Here is a 17,848-nt window from a genome sequence, read left to right as displayed (position 1 = left end):
ATGTCCTTTCCTTTCACTGCCTCAACGAACCAAAGCACCACCACCACTCCTCTTCTTTCAACACCATGGCACTGCTGCTTCCACCTGATGACCACCCTCTCTTGTGAGCTCTCCGGCACCATGGGTGATCTAGGAACCTACATCCCCATTGTCCTCACCCTCACCATCGTCTCCCACCTTGATCTCGGCACCACTCTTGTCTTCACCGCCCTCTACAACGTCGCCATAGGCCTCCTTTTCAACATCCCATGCCCATCTAGCCCATGAAGTCCATTGCCGTTGTGGTCGTCTCCGAGTCCCCCCACCTCTCGATCCCCCAACTCTCTGTCACCGACTTCTCCATAGCTATCTTTCTTCTCATCCTTGGCTCCACTGGCCTCATGTCCCTCCTCTACCGCTTACTTCCCCTCATTGTTTGCGGCGTCCAACTCTCTCAAGGCCTCTCTTTTGCCTTCTCTGCCATCAAATACATCCATTATGACCAAGACTTAGCCATTTCCAAATTAGTAGCTCCTGATTCCTGGCTCGGCCTTGACATTGTCCTTGTTGCTCTCTTTGCTCTCCTATTTCTTGTGCTTACCACTGGCGCTAGTGACAATCCTACTGTAAATGAAGAATATGAAAACGAAAGTTTTTGATATCAAGTGTCTAAAAGGTTACAGCTTCTCTCTTATATTCCTTTAGCCCTCATTGTGTTCTTAATCAAGATGTTTCTTTGTTTTCTTTGCAACCCTTTGGCCTTCATGGGTCTTGAATTTGGTCCATCGAAGATAAGTTTGGTAAGGATTAGGTGGGAGGACTAGAAGATCGGGTTTCTTCGCGCAACGATATCACATATTCCATTCTTTATATTGAATTTAGTGATCGCGGAGTGTAAGTTGTCTGGGGATTTGTTCCACAATCGTGAGGCCTTAACAATGAAGGTTTTAGTTAGTGTTGGGGGCGGCTAGTGGCGGCGATTGGAGGAGAATATCATAGGGGCATTGGTTAGTGTGCATGTGCATCCATTAGAGGAAAGGAAAATTCTTCTTATTATCCTCATACTTCACACATCACACTTATTTTAATTTTTTTTTTCATTTTTTCTATAATAAATATGTAGTACGTGGATGATAAATAAAATAATTCAATTAGTTTAATAAGAATAAAATGAAATAAAAAATAAAAAATAATAAAAAATAATATTTTAATATATAAAATGTGTGGTATGGGATGATGTATAGCATTCCTCGATAGGAAAATAGATCTAAGGTATTTTGGACAAAAATCTGATGCGATCTTCCTCATGAATTTTTTTTTTATAAAATACTGATATGTCAGTTGGCTATTGGGCGCTGCTTTAAGTACCTAGAAAGGGACAGACGGCTCCTAAGCAGAACTAAATTTGAAAAGGAAAATTCTTCTTATCATCCTTACACTTCACACACCACACTTATTTTATTTTATTTTTCATTTTTTCTATAATAAATATGAAGTGTGTAGATGATAAATAGAATAATTCAATTAGTTTAATAAGAATAAAATGAAATAAAAAATAAAAAAAATAAAAAATAATATTTTAATATATAAAGTGTGTGGTGTAGAATGTTGTGTAGCATTCCTCATTTGAAAATAGCTGGAAACCAAACGCGCCTCAAGGTTTATAGGGTTTTACTGGGCGGAAAGGTAACTCTAGGGTTTTATTCTTCACCCTGTCCAGTTCCCTATTTCTCTGATTCGTACAGGCAAACACACAACTGACTATCCAAAAATGGAGCCGAGATTGGCCAATACATGGCGTTTAACTGTGAACGAGAAGAAATTCATCGAGACTGCTTTGCAGTCGGACCTCCGTATCGACGGCCGTCGTCCTTTCGACTACCGCAGCCTCTCCATCAAATTCGGCAGGCAATCATTTTCCTCCTTTTGCGGAGAAATCAATTCATTCTACTCTTGCTATTTCCCTTCTTGTTTTGCTGGTTTGGTTTTTTTCTTATTTATTTCTTGTTGAGTTGCAGAGAGGATGGCTCGGCGGAGGTACAGTTGGGACAGACCCATGTGATGGGTTTTGTAACTGCCCAATTGGTCCAGCCGTATAAGGACAGACCTAATGAGGGGACGCTTTCCATCTTCACTGAATTCTCTCCAATGGCTGATCCTTCTTTTGAGCCGGGCCGTCCCGGAGAGGCTGCTGTGGAGTTGGGACGCGTAATAGACCGTGGTCTGAGGTGACTTTCTTTTGTTTTCGTTTCACCTTAGCGTTTTTATCATGCTTTTTCTTGATAATCTTTCAGACATTTACTGATACAAAAAAAGAATCTTTCAGACATTTTGATGATCGTTATTTTTTAATGACGTTTCCTGAAATTCCAAGGTTCAGTGAACCGAGTAAAAATTAACAAATTACGTCATGTTATGTGAAAAATTCGAACATCTTTTGTCGCTTTGTTTCTTCGTGACAATGCATAAATGTAGAACAAGTTGCTTCCGCTGTGTCGCTTGTAGTAGGAACGTGCCAGTGAAGAGAAGGAGACATAGCAGCATATGTTTTCTGTCTTAGAAAAGCTAAAAAAAAAACTTTTTCCGGGCAGCTTATTAGCTGGAGTGAATTTTTTTAAATGTGTAATGTGTTTGTGCAGGGAAAGCAGGGCAGTGGATACAGAATCACTTTGTGTCCTTTCTGGGAAGTTAGTATGGGCAGTCCGTGTTGATCTCCACATTCTAGATAACGGGGGGTAAGCTTGAATATTTTCTTTGCAGTCAATTTACTTTTCAATTGGGCTTGAGGCTTTGCTGAGTTATGTTGTAACACTTGATTTTTTCAACAATTTTTTTCTTTTGACTAACGTTTGGCATTTATTCATCTATTTTGAAAACAGAAACCTTGTTGATGCTGCTAATATTGCTGCTTTGGCAGCGCTCATGACATTCAGGAGGCCCGAGTGTTCATTAGGAGGAGAAGATGGCCAGGAAGTGGTAGTGCACCCAGCTGAGGTCTGCTCCACAAATTTCTGGGAATTAATCTGAGAAGTGGGTTGCAAAAAACATACCTGGTCTATCAGATATTCAAAAGGAAATGCGTAGTGTACTTATCAAAAAAGGAAACACAGTGGACTTTGAAATGTTTATCTGTTTGAGCTGAAAAGCAACGGCTATAATTAATTTCCTTTGTGATAAAACCCAGTTACTACCTCATATGTGGATTTAAGTAGTCTACGATTCTATATTTTTCAGAAACCGTTCCACAATTTAACTCTACCTATCAATTTTTGTATCTCTGATGAGAATTAGAAAATATATATATATATTTCCGATGAGAATGAGATCTACATGATCAAAACCTGTGAGTAGCTTTGATGGACTTGTCGAGTGTTCAATTAACAGGCTGAGTGCAAATTCTAGTTGTTCCTGGCTAGGAGGGATTTTTTTTTTTTTTAATTCATATGTATGACCATAAGACATTGTATGTAGGTGATGTGAGAAGCTTGTAGGCATTGATGCTGTTTATTCTTATGTATTTTTAGCTGGTAGTGAGGGGAATACTGGAAAATAGAGAAGCAAAAGTGGGTGTACGTGGTTGTTAACCTGAGCTTTTATTATGCCATGCTAGTGCCTCATAATTTTTTTTCTGAGTAACTATATAATTGAGATCCTATCCTTGCTGCAATAACATATTGTTTTTTGACAGGTAAGGGAGCCACTTCCTTTGATAGTCCATCACCTCCCTATAGCAGTTACATTTGCATTTTTCAGTAATGAGAGCAGTGTGGTATGCAAGTGCTCTCTCTGTCAATAAGGCATGTAAAATGAGGAGTTCGGCTCCATTCAGTAGATCTTGTTTTAATCTAATGGGGATGCCATGCAGGTGATAGACCCCACCCACTATGAAGAGGCTGTTATGGGGGGAAGAATGACTGCTACACTTAATGCAAATAATGATGTTTGTGCTATTCAAAAAGCTGGAGGGGAGGGTGTTTTGCAGAGCGTGATCATGCAATGTTTGAGAATTGCTGGACAGAAGGCATATGATATAACTACCAAGATTAAAAATGCGGTGGGTTTTCCCCTATGGAATGAATTTTCTGGACAAAATGAAAGGAAAACCATGGACAATTTATTTGTCCGTTAAATTTGTCAAGTTTGGTAATGCAATTCATTTATTAGCTCTCCTATTGCATACAGCTACATCTTTACCAGATTAAATATAAAGTCATTTTAGAATTAGTCAATGATTAACTATTCTAACTTAATTATTAACATGTTGCCTTTATGATTTATGTTAATAGATTTGATAGCTATTTTCATACCTATAAAAAGAAGGATTTGATTTTTTCGGTTGTTCTGCTCAAATCTTGGTTCTCTCAAGTGGTATCCAGTTTTACAACAGTAGAAGTGCCATTAGTGGCCTGTGATCTGGATAGCATTATTAGAACATGTGTTTCCTATCAAAATGTTACTAGCGAGCCAGTACTAATGTTGTGTCCATTTCCTGATAATGTGGAGGTGAAAATTACAAGTTGGAACATAATAAGATTTTTTAAGTGTAAGAGAACAAGGTTTTGGCCATAGTGTTGCGGCAATGACACTCAAGTGTTAGAAGTTCCAGTGTCTTTAATACAACTCCAAGTGGTCACTTTTAGGGTTATTTCATGGAGCAATCAGGCTAAAAACATTATGCTTGCGAGAGAGTAGCTTGAGAGCTGAGGTATAATCCTTACTGTCCCATACTTTCCGTTGGTCAACAACCAACCACAGCTCTTAGTTCTTCACTACTCGTACAGGAAGGAGTCTCTTTCTGTCTGGAGGTAATCCTTTTTTCTCAATCAAGAATGCCTCAACTGGATGAATTCACTTATTTCACACAATTCTTCTGGTCATGCCTGACTTTAATAATATCACTATTGAACTAGGAGCAACCAGAAGCGAGGGGGGGGGGGGGGGGGGGGGTGGGAAATGTGGTTAAGTTTGCTCTTTAAATGAGTTTTGTGCAAACCTTGGAATAGTTGTCACGTCAGGGTTTAAAGAATATGTGGTTGTCCTTGTCAATTTAGTCTGCTGAGGACTTTACCTCTTGTTCGACATGTTTGAGGTCACGATCTGGCAGCTTGTTGAATGGATGCTGTCTTTCTTAATTCTGATTTTGCCTTTTCAAAGTGATGTAGGTTGAATCATACAACACAGAAAGAGCGTCACAGAAGATCAAGCGCCACACTATTGTTTCTTCACATGTCAGTGGAGTCAGTGTGAATGTAGGGAAGCAAAGCCAATATGTTGATCAGAAGGATGTTAGTGATAGATCAAAGCTGATACCTGAGAAATTTGTGGCAGATCAAAGTATGGACTTAGAAGGTAAAACCAAATCGTCTGAACAAGGGCAAACTAACAGGATAGAGGGAGATGCTAAGAACTTCATTGGTGGGCCCTCAAGTTGGTATGTTAGTCCGTTCAAAATTTGTGACCTTGCTTCGGATAATCTTCTCTTACTGATAAGTGCTTAACATTATCAAAGGGAGTGAGCCCATTTTGTTCATTCAATTTTAATTCTTTTAGTTTCTTTTTCTGTTCCCCATCAGGGATCCTTACTCCGGGGCTGTTAATGCAGATTTCCTGAAAGCTTCTCTTGCTTCACGTGGTGAAACACTATTCCTTGCTCATTGAATAAGTTTTAAGTTTTAACGATTATGTTTGTATTGGTCTTTCTGGCAAAAGTTTAGTAACTTTTTTTTCCTTCCAATTGACATGGGTAAAACACGTGGTCATCAATAAATAAAAACCGTGCTGCTTCTAAGCAAAAAGATTGAATAAATAAATAATGGAAAATGCTCAACATTTTACTCACCTTGATGTATTCTTCCTAGTTCCTCACACCACTTTCTTTTCTCACTAGGCTCTTCTCCCAAGTGTTGCTAATAAATTTTCCATTAATCTGTTCCATAAAATTACAATATTCTTTTGTTCTGTTTTTACTTCATGTTTATCCTGCCATGGGACATTATCTCCTTGGGTAGGTTTGTGATGAGAGGGAGGGAGAGAGATGCCTCCATCTTACATGTGTTACCGCATAAACATGCAGGAACAGCAACCCCTATTAAAAATGAAAAGGACTCTATGGGAGAGAATTCTTCATGTGAAGTTAAGCCAGTGGAACCGACTGAAGATATTAATTCTGCTTCACTTACTGAGGCAGCTGATACTGTTTTGCAGACTAACAGAGAGAAGACTTTGAAGGATGCTGTGAAACCCAAGCACAAGAGAAAAAATAAAGCATCCTTCGCTAGTGAAAGTTAGATGCCAAAAGAGGTATAGCGTTTATGTTATGACCCAATTCTCCAGACAGAATCTTTCGAGTCTTGAATGCAGACAATGAAAACTTTTCATGCATGTAATCTTATCATCTGAAAAGAGTTTTGGGCAGATTCAGTGGATGGGTTATTAACTACATGCATGGATTCCAATGTAGTTGAAATGGGACCTGAACACTGTTGTTTTGGTACTTAGTAGTTTGTATAGAATTTTTTCTCCAAGAAGTTAAAAACCTCACACTTTTTGCAGTGTAGTGACAGCACTGAATGATTGAATATGTGCCTGTTCTATTTCATGATGTGTTAAACTTGTCCCGGTAGTGAACACTTGATCCTAATTTTTACTGAAAAAATCTTAATATCATCCAGCAAGCAGTTGGCCTTTTTTTTTTCACTTTTTTCTCTGCATTTGTTTCTTTGCAGATGTTGGGTTGCAAACTTCTGTTTAGAGCTTACAGAGGGCATCTGTACTTGAAAACCCTGTGAATTTAGAGGCACAAAACATGTGCAGGAGTAAATTAACGTTCAAATACCAAAGAACAGAACCATAGATGACTGTCGGCACCAAAGGTTTGGCTTGTCAAATTTACCTAAATCCAAGTTATACTTAGTCAATGATTGCTTCATCTCCAAATTTTGGCCTGAATTTAATGCTGCTCAAGTCGCTACTTTGTAGTTTGTAAGGCATTTGGGTTACTAGACAGGTAGTAGCATGCCCCTTGTAGTGGATAAGTAGGGTTTTGTTTTCCCCGTTTGTTCTTATCATGTGCATTTGTATCCGAAGATGTACACCAAGATGATAATGAGACTGCTTAATTTTGTTAATGCACCAAAATAAAAATAAAAAAATTATATTCTTTGATTTTCAGAAGTGAATTCTTGTTTTAAATAGGAACCCAACGAACTGAAATGTGGAGTACCAAAAGTGAGATGCCGTTGTCTGTGGTTACTTTCAGTCGATAAACTTCATCTCTTTGTTCCCATGGTGGAAAAAACGATAAAAACAAATGAAGTAAAAACGGTGGCACTAGTTGATGCTCATCAAAGTTGATCTACTACAGGGCTTATATTCTCAATCCCAGCTTCCACTGCTTATATTTTCTTTGTTAAATGTCCCTTCTTGTACCATAACACCTAATCTAAGTACTTTGGGGGCGATTGTAGAAGTCCCTCATACCCACTTATTGTACTTTGAATTATTCTAATAAAATTATTTGCTTTTTAAAAGAGTTATGTTACATTCATAAAGATATCACATAAAAATAATCTTACAAATTGACATGACTTCATATAATTTATATTAAATCTACTTTACAATAAAAGTTATTTTATAATCTGAAAAATCACATTAAATCACGTTGGTTTGTAAAATTATTTTGCGGCTAAAATATTTCCCTTCAAAAATGGTGCATGTTCAACGAACTTGAAAATATCCCCCCGTACTTTATAGGCATCTTTAGATAGTTAAAACCGAAAAAACAAGAAAATAAAAATGAATCTTTCTCAACAAGAGCAAATGTAACGTGCTATAGTCTCTTTGAATGAAAACATAAGTGTAGAAATTCTGAAAACAAAACTTGGGTGACAAAATGCCTTTTTCCGTTTAGTATAAACGTTCAGATAGCTCCCAAAGAAACCAACATAAATTGATGTAACAAAGACAACCTAAAACTGCCTTGCCCATATCCTTGCCAGAAACTTCAGATTCTAAACATTAGCACGAAGAGAGTGAAGGAATTAGAACACAGATTACAACTTAATTAATAAGAATCCTGGTAGGAACAGCAACACAGATCACCAAAATTAGTGTATGAGTTAAACCATCGGTTAAAAAGCCATACAAGGGAGACGAAATGCAAGTGTTCCCTCCCGAAACGCATAAAAACCATAAATCCAGTCAATCAAAGCAGCAACTGGAATCTTTCATTACTCGTAACCGACATAAACATCGGGATTCCCTCGTCAGTTAAATCCATGCACCATCACCACAGAATAACATGTGCCATGCTAGTATCTCCTCCTCGGACTCCTCGAGCGACGTTCTCGAGGTGGCCTGAAACAATGATATGCAGCGTCAAAATCATTTGCCAAGAGATCTAAACGCCTTGTGCAATTTGACTCAGAAAAAGTTGGAGTTTGAGTCAAACAGCAGCAGGCACGCTTACAAGATCTGTCTCCAAGTCTAAATGACACAAATATAGTCAAGAGTTGCAGAATATACACACATAGCAATTCTGTAAAAGAAAGAAAATCCTACATTCTGTCATCTACAAAATTCAAAGCACCAATTCTTAGAACCAAATCTGAAAAGATCCCATTACCCTGACAACTTAGAAAGCACTCATGAACTCCACTCATCCATTTTTCTCCAAAATGCAATGCAAATGCATGGCATGGAGGTTCGGAATAATTGTTACCAAAGTGCATGTCTAGTATAGCTAAATTAGCACGCATAGGTGATGCTCGTTTATGTCCCGTCCTTGGGCTGTTGCCTATTCTTTATGATCAATAAAATTTTATTTACCGATCAAATAAATTGTTACCAAAGGGCCTTCCCTCAAATTAAAATTCAACGCACAACTCCCTTCTATTAAAACAGATGCTCTCGCTTAATTCCCTTGGAAAAAAAAAAAAAATGAAAGGGAATTGTATACATGCAAACCTTGTATTCTTTCTTTTCATCGCTCCATTAGCTGAGGATCCACTGCTGAAGGCCCAGTCAACACTGATAGTTTGTGTCAGAAATTCTGCTCCATTCATGGAGGATATTGCAGTCTGTGCTTCCTCAAAGTTCTCATACTCAATTAGGGCATATCCCTTGTAAAAGAAAGAGGTTTCAAATTAGGGCATGGCATACTCAATTTGGTATAATGCAGAATGGCATAATGGTGATCTTGTAAATAATTTTCCTTGGGCATTCAGTAGCTAGATTGTGGAGGACTGTTATGCCGTATTATGCAAATTCAAAGAAGAATAGTGGACATGGTTCAATTAAACCAACCTACTGAATTTTTATTTTAGCTTCTGATCACAAAATCCAGTTTAACTTGTAGCAATGTTCAAGATGGTATCATACAAAATAAGATGCAAAGTGATGTCTACGCATAAAAGAAAATGCAAATTTCCACCATCACTGCTGTTAATACAAGAACAAAGTAAATTAGGGCTTACCTTGACAAAGCCGGTTCGGCGATCAAGATTTAAATGCAAATTCTTAATCTCTCCAAACTCACCAAAAGAATTTTGTAGATCATCCTCTTGTGCCTCTTCGTGTATTCCACTGACCAGAATAATCCATCCTTCAATGGCTGCAAAAATGAAGCAGGGATTTTATTATTCTCTTTTCTTGGAGAACTGAAAGAAGAGATTCAGTATTCAAGGCAAAACTCCTTTGATTGCTCAGTACATTCACCACAATTAAAGCTGTTCTAGAAACTATAAAATTCGTTACCATGCTGTGTTAGGCCTATAAAAAAAAAAGAAACACAAAAGCAAACTAGATATTTTTTGACAAGTAATAAAAAGATTTATTGATGAGGATAATGAAATTATAGATTAGGAGAAACACAATTTTTTTGGGATAGGTGATGAGGAGAAACACAATAAAATCATTATTGTAATACAGTAATTTTAGTATGAAGGGTGGTGAATGGGATCACATTTTTGCAGTTTATAATGATTTCAAGAAACTTCAATTGTAATATTGGCTATCCATATGGAGCCCAAATGTGATTTGGGCTTTTCCTTAAGTTGCAAAATTTTGCTACTGCAGTTACAAAGTTCTATGCTAACAAAACAGCACAGAGATGATTATAGATTCATGTGATCAAATAGACAAGAAAATTTCTGAAAAAGGAAAAAGAAATCCAACCAAGTGACGGAATCATTTATATATCTTCAAAAAACATAAGAAGGATCATCCTTCTATAGTGTTGGTAAAAGTGCACCTAAGTGCAAATTAGTTGGGACTTGGGCCAAAGCACTTCGCTAACCACAAGCAAGGCGAACTTACAAAAGCATGCCAATGAGAACTTAATGAGAGTATGACTTTACACTCTTAAGATTGCATTGCATTGCTTTACTGATTAAAAAAAGGATTGAATGGTATTGCTACTGTTAGCATGCAAAACAATTCCCACAATTCTTGTGCTTTTTTGGTCATTGCTTGTTAAGTATATTGTGATTCAACTACATAATTTATCTTGATTATGGCTATCAAACATCATGGTTGCATATATTTTGCAAAGCGTGAGATTAAATGACATATGATTAGTTTATCACTTAACTGCCATGTTGGATAATACTTTGACAAACTGAGCTAGTGGGCAAAATATATATTACTATGTTTCTTTTTTAAAACCTTTTTTTTTAATTTATTTTATGAATATTTTGCTGTTACCCATTATTGCCTAAAAATGTGTTTTACTTCAATCGGTAAGTGCTTGCATTTTCCAGGAATTGTTTGCACCTAGGGTCTAGGTAGTGTTTGTGCTTAACTACGCTTTATGCTTTCACCAACACTGAGCTTTTGAAAATTCCACATAATCATAAGACAAGCATCAGCCAACTTTGTACATCAGCAAAATCAACTAGAGCATGTGACCCAAACGTAGGACATAATTAACACTGACCATTCTCTCTCTTTACTTGACAATGACAAAGTGTAATTCAACCATTTCTTGGTACCATCCACTTGTCCATATTGAATGCCTAAGAAGTTTTCTTTTATTGGCACCAGGTGTCCAAGAACAACATCCTGAATAATGCCAGATGTGCACAGACCCTTGACAAGAAGTTTTCCGCAAGTGCACCTTGGGTAATTAAGGGAAAGTTCCCACAATTCAATGGCCCCTAGAAATTGTTTGCCCCCAAGAGGATTCGAACCTTAGATCTAGAAGGAATGCACCACCAAGACCAATGCCTTTACCACTTGAGCCAACCCCTAAGCAGCTTAACAAGACCAAAAATCAAACTCCTAGCTCTCAACTCTTTCAAGAACTTCAAGCCCCAAGAGATGGTTGTGGCTCAAGAAACTACCATGTAGACCTCAACTCCACTAAGATGCCAACAAAATTGAAAGGCTCTCAAGTCTTGTATGGGGATAATTTTCAGATCACATTAGATGTGTGGGAGCCCCTCAAGGAATACCAAATGCAAAACTTCGATAAAAAACTTAGATATCTTGACCAAAATGACGCTAGTTTCATGAAATCGATTCTCGGTTCATTGAAAGAATCGCCTATAAGGTTAGTTCCCTTACTAGTCCACATTATTCTTGACATCTCTCTCAAGGAACGCAGTTAGCCCCTGTTTGTTTGGGAAGAACCCAATTCCAGGAACAGTTCTTCTATACACAGTCATCTCATGTAGACGTTGTGCAGTCGGCTGACGTGGCGTCGCGTCAGCTGATATTAAAAATAAAAAATAAAAATAAAAATACGAAAATTGAAGAGAAGCGGATATTTCTGTAGTTTCCACTTCATTTACACGATCAAAAGCAGTTCAGAGATTCAGGATTGAAGCAAAGCTTCTTCAAGCTTCTCTGCTACTAAATATCCCTGCACACAATTCAATTCTCACTTTTCTTCTTCAACTACTCTAATTCCCATTTTCGTTTTTGTAGATTTTCTAAATGTGTGGAACCAGAAAACATCGATTGGTACAACATATTCATTGAAGATGAGACATACGAGAACTACGATGCGCTTCAATGGGTTGATCTCTCTATCCCAGACCTACCCTTTCACAATGAGCCCTGGTCCTGCACTCCAGGTAAAACCCAATATTCCTTTACTCCATGTTTGTTCCCTTTAAACGAAAAGGAAATACGAAATGGGAAACAAAAAAAAAAAAAGTCGAAACCCATGTTTTCTGGGGTTCTATATTTATTAATTTTTGCTTCAGGCATTGCAGATTGCAAGCATTAGAAGAATAATGAAGATTTTCTTAAACCAGTGCGCCTTTCAAAGGTTACAATCGATGCGTTTTTGCTAGCATGATTCTTCTGTTTTGTAAGACAAACATCTCAAGCAGAGAGATGAGGGAAATGGAATGAAAGAAGCAGAGAGAGGAGGGAAATGGAATTTAGGGTTCTAAGGGAGAATGGCGTGGAATCTAGAGAAAAGTAGAGAGAAGAGGGATTTGGGGAGATACGAATACAAAACAGTGTGAAGAGGGCTGAGCCAAAACAGTGCATTACCAATTTATCCACGTCAGCAGCCCTTTACATGCTGCTTACCCCCATCGACTGTCCCAAGAGTTTTTCTTCCAGGAAATATTTGCCACCAAACAACAAACTTCATGAGGTTAGCCATCATCCCCATAGAAACACAATGGCTCAATTTGAATTCATAGTAGGGCTGTACAAAACCGACGGGAATGACAGTCGCCGATCAAAACCAGATGCCAGAGTCTAGAATCGGCCGAAATCAATGGAGAATCAATTGACTGGCGGTCGAAAATATTAGGAACTGACATCGGCCGGTTCAGTCCTGGTTTGAACCAGATTCAAACCGCTGAACCGGCCAATATATATTTATATATATATATGTATTAAATGTGGAAGATGGCACCTATCTGTATTATGCGGTGCCTATGGTAGGAGTGTTCGACCGAACGTTTGAAGATAAGGCGTGTTCACTAGCGGAACTTAGATCTTTATTTTTTAGAACTCTATTCCTATGGGCCATAGTTGTAGACTTTAATGGCCTTAATTTTCATGACTTTCTTGTTTCTATTGCTACGACCTAGATAGGTCTTACCTCTTGTATACCATCTTGTGTACTTGAGCAACACCTATCATCATTAATACAATCGTTTACTTATAAATATAAATATATATATATATATATCTTATTTAAAACAACATCATTTCACTTCAATGAAAGAAACGGCATCGTTCTATACCCATAGTTTAATACACCAAACGACCTCAATTAAAGCTTGGGTTTAATAACCTCGCCCCTCCCCTCCTCTTCTTCATCTTGAGGTTCTTTCTGAGAAGTGAGATCTCTCTCCTCTCTCACGCCACAGCCCACCCCTCCTCTCTCTCCTTCACACTGCTCAGGGCTCGCCTTGTCCCTCATGTCTCCGAGCTCTTTCATCCTTGGCCTGTACCTCATGTCTCCGAGCTCTCTCATCTCTCTAAGCTCTCTTATCTCCCCGGAGCCCCTTCACCTCTCCTCCTCAGGTTTTGTTGTGAATTTCGAGTTGATATTGTGAATTTGGGGATAGACTAATAAACGGAAACCAAACCGCTGAACAGATCAATACCAACCATCAGATTCCAGCTTGTTTTCTCTCTCCCTGTCGGCCGGTTTCGGTCAGTACCACCCCTTAAAAGCATGTCGGTCTGGTTTCAGTTTTCGACCGAAACCACACCAATATGATATTCACAGGCAAAGTGACAAAAAAACATCTCTTAAAATTATTTCAGCCAAAAACAAACATATTTTGGATCGCCGAATTAATTATCCCTACCATTTTTTTTATAAGTAAAAATCTTATTAATGTCAATGAAGGAATAGGCGTCGTCCAAGTACACGGGAATTTATCTCCACCATTCCCGCTACGAATATTCCAAAACCCTAGAACCCTAACTAGGGAAGCATGCAAACGCTAAGAAAACACGACCAAAAAAATAGAAAAACCCGAAATATTCAAGAAAAGAAATATATAGACACACCACGCGAAGAGGGGCGGGGGTGGAGATATATATAATTTGGTTATAGTCCCAAAAACCTAAAATCGAAGAGGATAAGGAGGAGGAACTGACATCGCTGGGGGCCAGGACCGTCGGGGGACTTGAGGGAGTCGAACTTGGAGGCGGCAAGGCGGGTGGAGCGGTCGGGGGCTTCGGGATGGTCCTCGCGGAAGCCACGGCCCTTGGTTTTCCTGGCAACGGCAGAGGAGGAGGCGGCGCCAGTAATAGCGGACTTGAGCTTCGGGAGAGGGGCCATTGGCGAAGTGGTGGCGTCGGCTGCTGCGGTGTCCATGCCCCCGTCCTCGTCCATAAGGTCGTCGTCCTCCGGCTCGAAGTCCACAGCCTCCACATCTGCTGCGCTTGCCATAAGGAAGAATGCTTGCTTTACTCTGTGCGTGTCTCTCTCACTCACTCGGAAGGGAAAAGCTTGGGTTTATTTGGTGATGGTGTGGAGGGAGGGTGAAGAGCTATGAATCGATGCAGCTCTGATTAGGTTTTTAGGCTCTTTCATAATTACCATTTTAAAGGTTTTGGACGTTCTCTCTAAAAATTAAATAAAATATTATTAAAATATTTTTTTTTAATATTATTTTTATTTTAATATTTAAAAAATTATAATTTTTTATTATATTTTATTAAAAAAAATTTAAAAATTATACTAATTAAATGAGATAAAGTCATTTGTAACCATATCTATAAAAAATTATATATATTCATGTAGTAATTTTTATTTTTATATGCAGTTAAAAAAAATAAAACATCAGAAAAAAAATATAAAAAAACCATTAAAAATAAAACAAAAAAAAGATTATAAAAAAATTTAATTAATTTAATTAATTTTTTATTTTTTTTATGAATAATGAGTTTTTTTATTTTTCTTTAATTATTTTTTAAACATCCTTAACCATTAAGAAAAAATAAAAATATATATATATTTACTAATAATCACTTCCTTAATTATTAAAAAAATAAAAATAAATAAAATTATATGAATGATCAAATTTAGTGCTCATTTTCGACAAACATACTATCATTTTTCTTCAATGATAAGATACACTACACATTCGTCCCTAGTTTAGAGAAGAGGCTCCTCCTCTCTAGAAACTAACACAAAAGAGATATTGTGCAAAGCCACAAAGGGAGAGGAGCAACTCCTCCCTCCCCCTTCCCTCATCCCTCCTCCCTCTTCTTTATAGTTTTATTTTTGTCTTTTTCTGTTTTAGTGTCTTTTAGGGCTAAGTATGGAGGAAGGCCGATCCACTACTATCCGACATCTGGCGACCACCATGCGTCCTACCGTAGGCTTCCCAAGGCACCGATCTTTCATATGAACGAAGAATTTTACCAAATGGAGGGGCGCGTAAGTCACACACACGGTTCAAAGTTGGCGCGTAAATCCCATGCGCCTCTGCTAGGGGTGTTATTCTGCAGCCACATGCAACTTTTTTGGGTTGAGGGTCACCTGTTATTTAAGACCTAACCAACCACCATACTCCCAATGTGGCGTGTGTCCCTCACGCGTCATCATAGTTGCAGTGTGTCATTTGTTCCATTTTAGACAGAGTATGGGGTATGTTAACTCTATCTTGGACTGAGTTATGCTGTTTTTTAAACTATGAGCCTGTAGAGATTTGTAGCATAGACTAAACCATGACAGTCACGATTATGTACTGGGGATCTATTAATGTTATAGTTGTCTTGTAATATATATTTCAACTCCAGTTATAATATCCGTTATTAATTAATGCAATATATTTTTATAAAATTTTTAAAAAAAAATGAAAAGATGAGAATATCAAATATGCGAATTTTCAAAATATCTATTATTTATTTTCATATCAACAATATGTAAACAATGATATTTTAATGACTTCCGGTTTTAAGAAAGCATTCTCTTTGGACCTTTGGATCTAGTTGGATTTCAAAGTAAATCCTTATTTGAAAATTGAGTAATAATTAGAGATAGTAATGTAAAATTTATTCATAGATGAGATGTATAGATTATAATATGTTTTGTGTAGAGCTTTAATATGTGCAAATTTATTAAATTAAAATAATATATATGCACACAATATGCATATGTGCGTGTGAGAAATATTTCTAGTATTAAGTTTCCATACAGTTTGTATTAGATTCATTTTATGTATTTATATATTTTTTAATTTTAAGTTCTAAAGTCCAAGCAACAAAACTTAAAAAAATAATAGTCCATGTTTCCATATCAGTACGTGCACAAAGGCTGACCTAGTGAGTTATCTACCTTATTTTTCCTTCTTTTATGAGGACCATGCACCAACGTGCTAAGTAGGGGGAGTTCGATCCAGTCTGGTCTTATTTTGGGAGGTTTTGCGGACCGGACTGTCTCGAAATTCGGGACAGTCAAGTCCGGTAGGTCCTTTCGGTCCACCACGTTCTAATAGGCCAGAATCTTTATATCTTATATTTTTTGACCCAACAGTGAAAGCCTACTAACAGTTTATTTAATTTTAAGTCAAAATTATCAAAAAAGAACTTGAAAGAAAAATAAAAGTAATCATAAATATAAAATTAATATATATATATTAGTATAAATATAGTATCATTAGTCTATTAGTATATAGTAATAGTTATTAACTTATTTATTATAACTAATAAATTAAATGGCTCGTGAAACATGGATTATGTGCACAGTCATACGTCTGACTTAAAATCAAGATGAAGTAGGTTGTGCATGATACTTTTTTTAAAATCAAGATGAAGTAGGTTGTGCATGATACAAAAAAAGTCTCCTCTCTATTTTCTCTCTAGGAAATAGAGGTGGTGTTTGAGTGGTGGTGTCTGAGAGGGTTATTCACCGTAGGTTGAGTCTGTGCAATGGAGAAACTTCAGGAGATGTGGGGAAACTTTCAGTTGAATGAAGAAGAAGGGGAGGCAATAGAGATTGAGGGGGAGGGTAGTTCGGAAGTGCAGAGAAAGGGTGAACGTAGTTTGATTGGTAAGATATGGTCGGAGAGGGTGATAGGGAAGAACATAGTTGAAAATACTATGGCAAAGGTGTGGAGACTCAGTAAACCAGCAATTTTCACAGAAGTGGGACGTAATATTTTTGTGATTACCTTTGCAACTCATGCTGATAAGAACCGATTGGAGAGTGGGCGTCCATGGCTATTTGATGGCAACATATTTGTCATGAATGTGTTTGATGGGTATACTCCTTTGGGCCGAATGTCATTTGATAAGGTTGCAATGTGGGCGCAGTTTCACAATTTGCCACTGGCAGGGATGTCTAAGGAGTATGGGGTAAGGATAGGGAGCTCGCTTGGGAAGGTGAAAGAGGTGGAGGTGGATGTGGATGATGTGGGGTGGGGGTCGTTTCTTAGAGTAAAAATCCTTTTGGATTTGACAAAGCCTCTGGCAAGAGGTTGTACAATTAAACTGCAAGGGATTCAAACATGGGTCCTGATCACTTATGAAAAGTTGCCACGGTTCTGCCTTGATTGTGGAAGGATTATCCACGACGAGATGGACTGCAAGATTGCTGCTGGAAAAACAAGTGATACCAAACAGTTTGGTAGCTGGCTTCTTGCGGATGGAGGAGTTCGTAGGTTTCCATATAGTTCTCGACGAGGAAGCACTATGTTTGGGAAGAGTAGCTCATCGGAGGAATGACAGCCGGTGGGGAGGAAGGAGGGAGACAAAGTTGCAGTTAATATGAATCATAACGGTGCTGCATTTTCGGAACCGTTTGATCTGGGTGGCGAATGTTTAGGACCTGTTGGTTGCGAAGTAAAGAATTTTAATGAGGTGGCAGGAGGCTTGATGACTGAAGGTGATTTTGCGGGAGGGGATCGGGATCAGATGACTCGACGTGAATCTGGAATTTAGT

The 17,848-nt window shown here is 37.9% G+C and overlaps 3 protein-coding genes and 1 pseudogene across 10 annotated transcripts; 3 read left to right on the top strand and 1 right to left on the bottom strand.

The window, feature by feature from the left end:
- LOC122293797 lies at positions 1-1,077 on the top strand (annotated as a pseudogene).
- A 526-nt stretch (positions 1,078-1,603) lies between these two features.
- Positions 1,604-12,053, top strand: LOC122295182 (exosome complex component RRP45B-like). 8 transcript variants are annotated; one of them, XR_006237878.1, is made up of 11 exons: positions 1,604-1,887; positions 1,998-2,207; positions 2,619-2,714; positions 2,859-2,973; positions 3,668-3,748; positions 3,845-4,033; positions 5,142-5,410; positions 5,553-5,611; positions 6,053-6,279; positions 6,705-6,851; positions 11,905-12,053. XR_006237878.1 is itself a non-coding variant. In XM_043104285.1 (10 exons), exons 1-9 carry the CDS (start codon positions 1,751-1,753, stop codon positions 6,265-6,267), a joined length of 1,371 nt encoding a protein of 456 aa, XP_042960219.1. In that variant the 5' UTR covers positions 1,604-1,750; the 3' UTR covers positions 6,268-6,279; positions 6,705-7,149. The 8 variants fall into 8 exon arrangements, 3 of the variants coding, with proteins under 3 accessions (XP_042960219.1, XP_042960220.1, XP_042960221.1); XR_006237877.1 differs by lacking the exon at positions 11,905-12,053 and adding an exon at positions 7,174-8,157; XR_006237881.1 differs by lacking the exon at positions 11,905-12,053 and adding an exon at positions 6,532-6,598 and having other exon boundaries at positions 6,184-6,279; positions 6,705-7,149.
- Positions 8,016-14,484, bottom strand: LOC122295184 (RNA-binding protein Y14-like). Its single transcript, XM_043104288.1, has 4 exons — positions 14,056-14,484; positions 9,453-9,589; positions 8,944-9,098; positions 8,016-8,334 (listed from the first exon to the last, which is right to left on the bottom strand). Exons 1-4 carry the CDS (start codon positions 14,348-14,350, stop codon positions 8,289-8,291), a joined length of 633 nt encoding a protein of 210 aa, XP_042960222.1. The 5' UTR covers positions 14,351-14,484; the 3' UTR covers positions 8,016-8,288.
- A 2,352-nt stretch (positions 14,485-16,836) lies between these two features.
- On the top strand, positions 16,837-17,631 carry LOC122293796. Its single transcript, XM_043102265.1, has one exon. The coding sequence runs from the start codon at positions 16,837-16,839 to the stop codon at positions 17,629-17,631; it is 795 nt and encodes a 264-aa protein (XP_042958199.1).
- The last annotated feature ends 217 nt before the right edge of the window (positions 17,632-17,848 follow it).

This window comes from Carya illinoinensis, chromosome 14 (assembly GCF_018687715.1).
Source record: "Carya illinoinensis cultivar Pawnee chromosome 14, C.illinoinensisPawnee_v1, whole genome shotgun sequence".
Lineage (NCBI taxonomy): Eukaryota > Viridiplantae > Streptophyta > Magnoliopsida > Fagales > Juglandaceae > Carya > Carya illinoinensis.
The sequence above is the reverse complement of the archived record's forward strand: the minus strand, read 5'-3'. Positions and strand labels throughout refer to the sequence as shown.

Excerpts from the sequence above, each read along its gene's own strand:
- LOC122295182 (XM_043104285.1), top strand. The coding sequence starts at position 1,751 with ATGGAGCCGAGATTGGCCAATACATGGCGTTTAACTGTGAACGAGAAG. Across the intron at positions 4,034-5,141 it reads CTACCAAGATTAAAAATGCG|GTTGAATCATACAACACAGA; the intron begins GTGGGTTTTCCC and ends AAAGTGATGTAG. Across the intron at positions 5,612-6,052 it reads AGCTTCTCTTGCTTCACGTG|GAACAGCAACCCCTATTAAA; the intron begins GTGAAACACTAT and ends ATAAACATGCAG.
- LOC122295184 (XM_043104288.1), bottom strand. The coding sequence starts at position 14,350 with ATGGCAAGCGCAGCAGATGTGGAGGCTGTGGACTTCGAGCCGGAGGAC. Across the intron at positions 9,099-9,452 it reads GCCGAACCGGCTTTGTCAAG|GGATATGCCCTAATTGAGTA; the intron begins GTAAGCCCTAAT and ends TTCTTTTACAAG. Across the intron at positions 8,335-8,943 it reads ATGAAAAGAAAGAATACAAG|GCCACCTCGAGAACGTCGCT; the intron begins GTTTGCATGTAT and ends TCATTGTTTCAG.
- LOC122293796 (XM_043102265.1), top strand. The coding sequence starts at position 16,837 with ATGGAGAAACTTCAGGAGATGTGGGGAAACTTTCAGTTGAATGAAGAA.